Source organism: Ochotona princeps, chromosome 5, assembly GCF_030435755.1.
Source record: "Ochotona princeps isolate mOchPri1 chromosome 5, mOchPri1.hap1, whole genome shotgun sequence".
Classification (NCBI taxonomy): Eukaryota; Metazoa; Chordata; class Mammalia; order Lagomorpha; family Ochotonidae; genus Ochotona; species Ochotona princeps.
The window spans coordinates 50,690,068-50,702,218 of NC_080836.1; the positions used below are offsets into that span (position 1 = coordinate 50,690,068).

A 12,151-nucleotide genomic window follows, 5' to 3' on the forward strand; every position below is an offset into this window, starting at 1 on the left:
GTTACAAGTTATTTTTTATTTTTCCTTTTTATTTGAGCTCTGAATTTTTATCTGACAATACCATGCCATGCCCTGTTAGTGCCCTAGTGATATGCCATAATATTTACTTCCCAGAGTCAGTTTTCCCATAGTTACTAAATATTTGTCATGGCTTTAGCTTTTTTTTTCTGTGATGAATTGTGATACAATACCCACCTTAATACCTATTTTTTCTCTTGGTTTACTTCACTGGGACATGTTTCTTAGTTCAAGGTGCTTAGCTCTTGTCATTTATGGTCAAATCATACTTCAGGGGGGATGGAGCTCACAGCTGTGCCTGTTTATCTAGAGTCCTTTTCACACTGTTGACATTTGGGCTTATGCTGATGAATGGGAAAAAGCGCTGCTGCAGGTTCAATATCTCCTAAATGCTTGGGGCCAGGAATGTTTTTGAAATGCTCAGATTTTGGCATAGTTGCATAAACACAATGAGATATAGTAGGAACAGGACCCAAGTCCAAATGTACAATTTGTTGATATTTCATACATACCTAAACACAGAGCCTGAAGGTAATTTTATGTGATATTTTTAGTGTTGGGGATGCTGAATAAACTGTGTTGTGCACCTGCATGTTGATTGTGACTCAGGACACAAGGTCAGATGTCTACTATCCCACTGTGGTATCGCGTCTGTGCTCACAAAAATTTCAGTTCTGGGGGCATTTCAGACTTCTGGTTTTCAGATGCTCCACCTGTGACTGATTCTAACTGAAGTGCATTCTCAAGTAGGCAGAACATTTCTCACTATTCATTTCTTCACTGTATTTCAATGTATTTGAATATTCCTCTGTCTCTTATCTTGGCCCTTCTACTTTATGGGTATAGACTTCGTGTGAGTGAGTGTGTGTATCTTTTTTTTTTTTAAGATTTATTCATTTTATTACAGCCAGATATACACAGAGGAGGAGAGACAGAGAGGAAGATCTTCTGTCCAATGATTCACTCCCCAAGTGACTGCAACAATCGGTGCGCGCCAATCTGAAGCCGGGAACCTGGAACCTCTTCCAGGTCTCCCACGCGGTGCAGTGTCCCAATGCATTGGGCCGTCCTCAACTGCTTTCCCAGGCCACAAGCAGGGAGCTGGATGGGAAGTGGAGCTGCCGGTATTAGAACCGGCACCCATATGGGATCCCGGGGCTTTCAAGGTGAGGACTTTAGTTGCTAGGCCACGCCGCCGGGGCCGAGTGTCTGTATCTTGATGCTGCACTTCCTTTCATCTTAGCTCTGTTACTAACAATAAAATAAGGAATATTTTATTTCAGTATAATCAAACCCATCTTTGTCACTAGTACCTTCCTTCCCAATTAAGAAAAAATGTTTTAAGATGCTTTCATTATTGTTATTATTATTAAAGTTTTATTTTATTGTATTTGAAAGGCAGAGTTACACAGAGAAATAGGTTTTCTGTCTGTATGTTTACTCCCCAAATAGAACCAGCATCTGTATGGGATGCCAGCATCTCAAAGGACACTTAAACCATTAAACTATAATGACAGTTCGCAATCTAAGGTTTCTATGGGAATGTTTGACATATCTAATGATAGAACTCATGCAATCCTTTGTGGCCTATGAGAATCAAGAACACTGAGAAAAAAAATGGCCCAAAGCCTTGGGACCCTGTACCCACGTGGGAGAACTGGAAAAGGCTCCTGGCTCCTGGCTTCAGATAAGCTCAGCTCTGGCCATTGTGGCTACTTGGGAAGTGGAACAGCAGACGGAAGATCCTCCTCTCTGTGTCTCCTTCTCTGTGTAAATCTGTCTTTCCAATAAAAATAAATAAAGCTTTTTTAAAAATTGTGTTGAATCCAGCAACAACAGCTTATGGCCTTAAGTATATCATCTAATCCCTTTAAGTTCAGTATCCTCTGCTGGACTTGAAAGCAGGGACTCAAAAAGTTCTCTTTGTCTTCCCTACAATATTCAGCACAGTATTTTGCATGTAGGACACATGTTAGAATGTCTGTATTTAAGTTGTATTTTTGTCAAGTCCATCTAACAGGATATATTAAATGATGCTTTCCTCCTTAGTTGTTTAGTTGCTTATATTTAGTCATGTCAGTGACACTTAGATATGTCCCAGTAGCAAAACACCTGAAACCTGCAGCACAGCATGCAGAATACCATGATACATGCATATATTAAAACTGAAAATATGAAAATTAAAATTTTTTAAAGGTTTATTTATTTTTATTGGAAAGGCAGGTTTACAGAGAGAAAGGGAGACAGAAAGAAAGATCTGTCCTCTGGCCCAACCCCCAAGCAGCTGTAATGGCCACAACTGAACCAGTCTGAAGCCAGGAGCCAGGAGCCTCTTCCAGGTCTCCCACGTGGGTACAGGGTCCCAAGGCTTTGGGTCATCCTCTACTGTTTTTCCAGGCCACAAGCAGAGAGCTGGGTGGAAGTGGAGCAGCCAGGACACAAACTGATGCCCTCATGGGATCCTGGTAGTTGCAAAGATTTAGCCACTAGGCCAGTGTGCTGGGTCCTGAAAATTCAATTTTTATGATAAATGAGACAACCAGCTTATCTCAGGGCTTAGTATAATACAGAAGCTATATGATAAGACAACAGTAGGGATTTTTTTCCCCTTCATTCATGAGAGAACTGTTAAAATTTAGGAAATCCCTCTAAAAATATGAAATCTGTTAGGACTCAGGAAAAGAATAACAATCCATAGAATGGCAAGTTTGTCAAGAGCAAAAGTTGAGCGCTACAACTTAAAAATTGCCAGTTGCAACAATACAAATAAAAGCCTCTGATCAAATGTAAACACTATTTCAATATAAAGTCCAGCTGAAGCAGGCTGAACTCCAGCTGAACCCAGAAACTATTTAAGATCAGTTCTTTGAGTTGTTGTGCATAGAATTCCCGCAATATTAGAAAGTCTAAGAGCAGATGTCAGACCTGCCACACATGTTCCCACCAGTACCCTGACCTCTAAGACATGCATCCATCTCATGGCGAAGGAGATGACACAGAAAGGCCTCAGCACCCTGTGTGCTGCTGTGCTGCAGAAACATGAAGTAGGATTGTTGGATCCAGGATCCCAAATTGCATCTGCACATACTCTGAAGACAGTGACAGCACAGCAGGCCAGAGTCCAGAGATCTGCATAACATTACTGAAGATGGAGAGCAGGGAATCTGTTACGGGCTGCTGGAACCCTCTGCCAGCAACACCATTTTGCTGTGCTAATTGTTCCTTCTCATGGAACTTACTTCAGACTTTCGACTTAACATAAGAGTTTCTTATCAAGAAGGACATGATATTCCAATTTTTAAAAATCAGAGAGAGCATTTAGTTCACAATACCAAGTAGTTTATGGACCAAAAATAAGTTCCTAAAGCATCCAAACATAAAGTAATGCCAAGAAGAACGAAACAGGAACTAGCATGATTGAATTGGTACACATTGTATGCATTCATTAAAATGCCACACTGCATCCCATTAACTCATACAGTTACAAAATATTAATCAAAATTATTTTAAAATATAAAGAGATGGGAATATTAAATCTGTCACACATTGAATACATGTGTTGAATTTTCACACTATAATCCATAAAAACGTATAATTGAAATAATTGTTTAAAATACTTGTTGGAGCAGGCATTTTATATAGAGTCAAGATGCTGCTTACAATGCTCACATCCCATATCAGAGTGTTGGCCCTTGACTCCAGCTTCCTGCTAGTGTAGACTCTCAGAGGGAGCAAGTAAAAGCTGGTGGACTTCAGTCCCTGGCACCCATATGTGGAAGACATGATTGGATTCCTGTCTCCTGACTTCAGCCTGACCTCATCTCATGCATTGCAGGCATTTCGTGAGTGAATTATCACATACAAGATTTGATATTTATTTTTCTCGCTTTCTCTCACTGTGCCCCTGTTTCAAATAATCTGGCAACAAAGACCAAAACACAAAAGATTGTCTTGGCTCTTTCAAAAATACTTGCTGGAAGAGGAGGATCTGGTGCCCACCCTGACACTTGCTCTGAGATTGTGATTCCCAGTTTTTCCCCTGAAGAAAAGGAGTAGTTATAATGGACAGTCTCTGGGGCCTGGTGTGGCAGCCTAGCAGCTAAAGTCCTCACCTCACACGCACCGGAATCCCATAGGGGCACCAGTTCTAATCCCAGCAGCCCTGCTTCTCATCCATCTCCTTGTTTGTGACCTGGGAACACAGTGAAGGACAGCCCAAAGTCTTGGGACTAGTGTGGGAGATCCAGAAGAGGCTCCAGGCTCCTGGCTTCAGATTGGCTCAGCTCTAGCCATTGCAGCTGCTTGGCGAGTGAATCAACAGATGGAAGATCTTGCTCTGTCTCTCCTCCTCTCTGTATATCTGAATTTCCAATAAAAATAAAAATTTGTTAAAGTCCTCTCTGTTGCTAATATTCTTTCTCAAACATAGCCAGTTCCCATTTCTGGAAAAGTCAAGATGTAGAACTTCATATTTAGGAAACAGACCATTTGTTATCCATAATGGTCCTTGCTGAGTCACTCTAAAGAATTCTTCAGTATTTGCTTCACTTTTGGAAATCACTAGTGAAGTTAGAATATGCTTCCCATTACAAATCTCCAAGTCCTTTTTTATGAATGGTTTTTCATAAACACCCTATCCAGAAGAGTAGTATCTCTTTCCTATATTGGGCTATTCATAGATGATAGTCAGTGACAGCTGTGTGTGTACATGTCACGGGTAAAAGGAGTGTTGGCAAGAAGTTCGAACTGCTGAGTTCTGATTCAAACAGGGAGCCAGAAGGACAGCAGATTCCACAAAAAAACCCTTGGAGAGGAAATGAATCATGACTTCATCTGACACGTGGTGTCTGGGTTTCCAGTGCTTTCTGAGTCTAGGCTCTGAAATCAAGGTCAATAGGATGAGGCTGTTTCATGAACTTGCAATCATCCTCTTCCCTTCCTTACACCACCTCCAGGGACTGCATGGATCAGTGGGATTGTACAAAGCATTTCAGTAAATATCAGCTCAAGCTAATTTTTCCCCCTCAAAAATGTATCCCACTAAAAGGTTGGCTTCTCATCCCCCCCAAAGAGCGTGTGTGCTCCATATGTCTTTGAACTCTGCCCATACGTTGTGGCGCAGATGATCCCAGACTGTGTGTTGGTTATCCGAAAGAAGCTCTCCCACAAAGGGCACTCCACTCTGCACACACTGACCGCTTACTTCTAAACACACGCGCACTAACCAGGTTGCTCTCCACTGCTGTGACTGCTGAGTCAGCACAGATACAGGAAGGCTGAGGGACCCACAGGAGCAGCCCTTGTTAACACTGAGTGATCCTGTGTGTGTGTTTCTTAGGATGATATTGCTCTTAATAGCAAAGCTTCAAATGTGCCCGCTGTGATGGGACTTAGAGCACTGATGTGAACAGCCATTCTTCACTGAATTCTCCCAACATCTGGGATCACTGCAGTCAAGTTTCCTATCCTGTTGCAGGTTCAGCGACTGGCCTTGCCCAGAAGCAACGAACACCTCGTCGGCGGTGTCAGCAGCCCAAAATGTTGAGTAGCCCTGAGGACACCATGTACTATAACCAGTTAAATGTGAGTTCAAAGTAGCCATAAAGCTGTTTCCTTGGCTTTGTTTCCAGTTAATAATTCTGTTATTAATACCTGTTCCAGCCCCTCCAGCCCCACCCCCACTCTCTTATGCTCTCGTCCTGAACATGTGCTTAGGCTCTTTATCTGTTGCTTTCATGTCAGGATGTCTGCCTTCACGGTGAATAATTGATGTGGTTTATCAAAGACGAGCAAGATGCATGCTTCATCAGGCTCACTTGAGCCCTTTGATCAAAAAAATTATGCTGTGACTTCTGATATTATCAGCATCTGCTTGCATTCAACACAAAATCACTTTGAATTAAAAATTAACGACTTGCTGCTTTGCTTTGACTGTGTGTTCTTGGCCCTCTCCACAGGGAACTCTAGAATATCAAGGGAGCAAGAGGAAGCCAAGAAAACTTGGGTAAATATCTGTCTTCTTAGTTCTAAGCAACTGTAAACAGAAGGGGTCCTTTGTGATATTACAGAAAATGCAAAACTTTCCAGAGAGGCTTCTGAAAATATGCAGTCTGGGTATGCCACTATTATTAAAATTGGAAGCTACTTTTTGCAGTAGCAAGTATGCAAAACTAGCATCTACTCTGCCAAAAAGGACTGAAATTATCACCCATGGGTTAATACAATTATTCCAGAGAATTCTACCTCATCACAATTAGAAATGGTGAAAAAATATATAGATTGTTTAACATTCTCCTTCCACAAAATAAGAGCACTCTACAAAGTATAAATAGGTCAGTTATCAACATCGTCCTATCCTGGGCCTTCAAACATGCACAGAGGGAAAACTACCCCCCCCTGGTTAGACAGAGGAGAGTAAAGAGGGTGTGACTCAGTTGATTGTAAGCGTCTTGGCTGGAGGTAGCAAACAAGTCAGTCATAGTCACTAGAACTGGGAGAAGTCAGATGGCAAACTTCTTCCTCTTGAAGGAATCAGAGATGACTCAACCACACAAACCAAGTGGCCCAATGACCATGACTTCCACACACTGCTATGCTGGACCAATTATCAGTGTGTGACCTAGAAGGCAATGGGTGTGCTGGGTCTCCCCACCCCAAGCTACTGAGCCATCCACCATTCACTATTAAGATCCATCTCTGTTCTAACAACTGCCAAAACTTCAGCCTGCTCAGTGAGGACCACAGCCTTTTGTTGTCCTGTTCTGTTGAAAATTCCTTCCTGTCTTTATTGCAGCCAGATCAAAGTGCTTGATGGGGAAGATGAGTATTACAAATCGCTATCACCTGTGGACTGTGTTCCCAAGGAGTTTAAGTCCACCTACCAATTCTTTTCCTCCTCATCCTCAAAAGGAGACTCTAGTTCCACAATGAGTCATGCTTCCTGACCCCAACTCTGACCAGGGTAAGAACAATCATGATAACTGACTGACTTGTTGAATAGGAGGGCACTGGTATGGGGTTGGTTTCTTTGGACACATAGTCCCTGCCTGAGCCTTATGAAATGATTTACAAGTTCATAAACATCATCCTAACCTTGACCACTATACCACCTGCAACGCACAACCTTGGCTGAGCAATGTCTCCTCTGCTTACCCTGTGGGTCTCTCTAGGAAGCTGAGAGCACCCCTGGTACATTGATAAGAGTCAGCCATGCCTCCATACCTAGTAAAGTAACAGTTCCACCAAGGCCAGCCAGAACACTGGGACATCTTCAACTTTCCCACCAATTCATTCTGCAACCATGCAGAATCACTCCCACAGGAATCCAAAAGTCTCTGCCCTGCTGTCGACTCCACTCTCCACCTTGGTGGGGTGTTTCTACACCCTTGCAAGTCCCAGGGTCACAGGTCCATTGCTGACAGGCCCCATCCTGGAGTGTTAGGCAGAGAGGCCTGCATGTTTCAGATTCTCTTCTCTAGGCAAATGAATCCCCTCTCTTGCTAATCACAACACTCAGAAACCCCCAGACTCTTAATCTTCCTAGCCAAGATACCCTTGTCACTTTATTGGTAAAAAGAGAAAAGAGGCAGAGGAAAAGGAAACCTCAGCCCAGCTGAGTCCAAGCTGTGTTGTCTTGGAACTCTCCACTCACTGGTCAGCTGTCACTCACTCCAAACTGTGAGTGGCTGCTGCCGAAAGATCTTAGCTTGCCCATGATGCCTGTGCAGAACCTAGCCTGGTGTCTGCCAGAGCAGGCATGTAGTGCATGTAGAATGAGTACAGATACACTGACATATCTGATAGCAAAGTTATGTTCCATTATAGTCTTTGTATAATTAATCTCTTTCCTTACTTTATACACTCTGGTTTTTTATTTGAGTTTGGAGCAGTTTATAACTATGTAATATTATATGCTAGAATATCTCATGATTCAACATGACAAGCTCTCATATGATTCAACATGACAAGCCCATTGGGCACCATCTTGTGTAGTGGGGCAGAGACTGCAAATTTCAAGGGATGGTCTGGAGTGGGCTTGTTTTGAGCTAATTCCACTGAGCAGAGGAAAGGAAAGCAGCACTAGTCTTGCATCCTGCAGGATCTGTGTGGTCCCAAGATCTGACAGCCGACGGCTGCATATCTATGTCAGTGCCCCACCAGTCACCATTTTGAAGAGAGGGGAAAGGGCTTAGAAGTCAGGAGGAGCGGTATTAAACTGTGCATGTACTAAATCCGTAGAGCTCAGATGCCAGTTTCACAGGACCAGGCACTGTTAGACTGAAGGGAGAACAGTTGAGCTGCACAAGAGTTAAGCTGGGAACAAAATCACTTCCAGCTTAGAGCACTGCACAGCCTCCTCAGTAAAAATAGTTCCATCATGGCACTCTACAGACTCTACCCAAAATAATTCCAGGTGGCACTCAGACTTAACAACCAGCATGTGTCAGCAAGATCGTGCTCCTGACAAGCCAGCAGGCATCTTCCTAATCTGGAAAACTGATTGAAAATAAAAATCAACTTGTTGACCTGTAGGTAATACATCTTAGAAACCTGCACTGAAGAGAAGACTCCACCAACCAGAATTGCAATGACAAAATATAAAAGAGCCACTATTAATGTTACTAAAGACTCTCTGGCAAAGAAACAAAAGCCTCTGCCACCCTAAGAGTTAACTGAGGAAGACATTGAGAAAATGAGGGACACAGAATTTGGAAAATGTATTATAAAGCTTCTGACAAACAATGAGAAACATATAATGCAGGAGTTCAAGGAATTTAAGGAATATATTACACAGGAAATGAATCAAATGGAAGCTGATATTTCAGAAATAAAGAATACAATGGAGCAAAGTAAAAGTACAGTGTACAGTCTCCAAACTAGAATGAATGAAGCAGAAGAAAGAATCTCAGAATTGAAAGATATTTCCTGTCACCAGGGGAACACAAACAAAAAGCTGGAAGCAGAGCTGGGCCAAGCTAAAACAGTATCCAAGAATTAAAAGATACAATTAAAAGGCCCAACATAACAGTTATAGGAATTCCAGAAAGCACAGAAAGAGAAGCTGGGATTCAAGATGTATTCAATGAAATAATAAACATAAACTTCCCTAATCTGGAGAAAGAATTGGAAAACAATATGCGGGAAGGTTACTCCCAACAGAGTTGGTCAAAAGTGAACTTCACCACAACACATGATAATCAAGCTCTCTTCAGCTGAACATAAGGAAAAAAAATCCTTAAATGTGCACATGAGAATAATCAAGTGACCTATTGAGGAACCACAATCAAACTCACAGCTGTCCTCTCAAAGGAAATACTAAAGGCCAGGAGAGAATGGGGTGAAATATTCCAGATTCTAAAAGGGAAAAATTTTCAGCCCAAAATAACATATCCCGCAAAGCTCTCCTTTGTCTTTGAAAATGAACTAAAATTCTTCCACAGTAAAGAAAAACTCCAAAGGTAAATATGGAAAACATCCTACTAAGAGGCTAACAGAAGACTCAATCAGAGAACAACCCATTGATAAAATGACAGGACCAAACTGCCACCTATCCGTATTAACATTGAATGTAAATGGTTTAAACTCATCAATCAAATGCCATAGATTAGAGGACTGGATCAAAAACAAAACCCAACTATCTGCTGCTCGCAGGAGACATATCTTACCAACAGAGATCAGAGGAAACTGAAAGTGAAAGGATGGAAAAAGATATTCTAAGCAAATGGTAAGGAAAAACATGTGGATGTAGCCATTCTTATATCAGATGATATAGACTTTGATGTGAAAAACATTAAAAGAGGGCCCGGCACAGTGGCCTAGTGGCTAAAGTCCTCGCCTTGAAAGCCCCGGGATCCCATATGGGCACCGGTTCTGATCCCTGCAGCTCCACTTCCCATCCAGCTCCCTGCTTGTGGCCTGGGAAAGCAGTCGAGGACGACCCAGTGCTTTGGGACACTGCACCCGCGTGGGAGGCCTGGAGGAGGTTCCTGGTTCCCGGCTTTGGATCGGCGCAGCACCAGCCGTTGCGGCTCACTTGGGGAGTGAATCATTGGACGGAAGATCTTCCTCTCTGTCTCTCCTCCTCTCTGTATATCTGACTTTGTAATAAAATAAATAAATCTTTAAAAAAAAAAAAGAAAAACATTAAAAGAGACAAAGAAGGACACCATATAATGATCAAAGGATCCATTCAGCAACAAGCAATGACCATAATAAATGTAAATGTGCCAAATGCCAAGGGATCTAGCTATGTGACATAAATATTAATGGATTTAGAGGCAGAAAATAGACACCAATACAATAATAGTGAGGGAGCTTAATACCCATTAACATCAATGGACAGATTGACGAGACCGAAACTCAGCAAACAACAGAATTCACCGAAACTCTAGAGTAAATGGACTTGCTTGTTATCTACTGAGCCTTTCATCCTACAGACAGAGAATACAGTTTTTTTCATCAGTACATGGAACCTTCTCCAGAAATGACCATGTTATAGGCCACAAAACAAGCAAAACTCAGCAAATTTTCCAAAAAAAAAAAAAAATTATACCATGCATCTTCTCAGACCATCATAGAGCCAAGCTAGAGACCAAGAAATCAAAACACCAAGGAAGACTTGCAAACACATGGAGACTGAATAATATATTGTTAAATGAGCAGTGGGTTAGAGAGGAAAACACAAGGGAAATTAAAATATTGCTTGAAACAAATGAAAGCATCAACACAACAATATCAAAACTTATGGGACACGATCAAAGCAGTGTTAAGAGGAAAGTTCGTCTCAATTAATGCTTATGTTAAGAAACTAGAAAAGCATTAAGTAAATCAGCTAACCTTACAGTTTAAGGAACTAGAAAAACAACAAAGCAATCATAAGATTACTAGGAAAAAAGAAATAATCAAAACAAGTGATTAAATAAGAAAGAGACCAAGAGGACTATACATAAGATCAATGAATCAAAGAGCTGGTTCTTTGAGAAAATCAACAAAATAGATTCCCCACTAGCCCAACTAATCAAAAAAAAAAAAAGGAGGGAGAAGATACGCATCAATAGCATTAGAGACGAGAAAGGAAATGTAACAACAGATACCTCAGACATAAAGAGAATTATTAGGAACTATTACAAGCAAATATATGCGAACAAATCAGAAGAGATGGGTAGATTTTTGGACACATACAATCCACCAAAATTGAGCCAATAATCTATTAACAATCTAAATAGACCTATAACACGGACTGAGAGTGAATTGGTAACTAAAACCCTACCAACCAAGAAAAGTCCTGGACCAGAAGGCTTCACTGCTGAATTCAATCAAATGTTTCAAGAGGAACTTACCCCAATCCTCCACAAGCTTTTCCAAACAATAGAAAAAGAGGCAATCCTTCCAAACTCTGTGAAGCCAATATCACCTTAATACCAAAGCCAGGTAGAGAAACAACACAAAAAGAGAATTATAGAAACTGATATCCTTGATGAGCATAGACACAAAGATCCTCAACAAAATACTAGCCAACAGAATCCAACAGCACACCAGGCAGATCATTCGCCCAGAACCAGGTGGGATTCATCCCAGGTATAGGGATGGTTCAACATTCGCAAATCAATGTGATGTATCACATCAACAAATTGAAAAGTAAAAATCATATGATCATCTTATTAGATGCAGAGAAGGCATTTGATTAAATCCAACACCATGCTGAAACCCCTATGCAAGATGGGCATAGAAGGAACATTCTACAACACAATCAAAGCAATTTACAAAAACCCAATACCATCATCGTACTAATTGGGAAAAAATTGGAAGCCTTTCCACTAAGATCTGGAACTAGACAGAGATATTCACTGTCACCACTACTGTTCAATATAGTGTTGGAAGTCCTTGCCAGAACAATTAGGAAAGAAAAATGAATTAAAGGAATTCAAATTGGAAATAAGGGACTGAAATTATCTCTATTTGCAGATGACATGATTCTCTACATAGGCAAACCAAAATGGTTAATCAAGACACTATAAGAACTCATAAGAGACTTTGGCAGGGTACAAAATTACTGAACACAAATCGATGGCACTAGTGTGCATGCACAAATAATTCCATGGCTGAGAAAGAAATTGTAAGTACAGTCCCCTTT

General features: G+C 41.3%; 1 protein-coding gene across 3 annotated transcripts in view; it reads left to right on the forward strand.

Annotated features, from left to right (window-relative positions):
* The window catches only part of MYO3B (myosin IIIB), a 545,106-nt gene that overhangs the window by 509,047 nt on the left and 23,908 nt on the right, over positions 1-12,151 (forward strand). For all 3 annotated transcript variants that reach the window (XM_058664616.1, XM_058664615.1, XM_058664617.1), the window contains 3 exons: positions 5,495-5,601; positions 5,976-6,022; positions 6,812-6,979. In XM_058664616.1, the coding sequence (XP_058520599.1) occupies positions 5,495-5,601; positions 5,976-6,022; positions 6,812-6,962 (305 nt within the window). In that variant the 3' untranslated portion in view covers positions 6,963-6,979. The remainder of the gene's footprint in view (positions 1-5,494; positions 5,602-5,975; positions 6,023-6,811; positions 6,980-12,151) is intronic.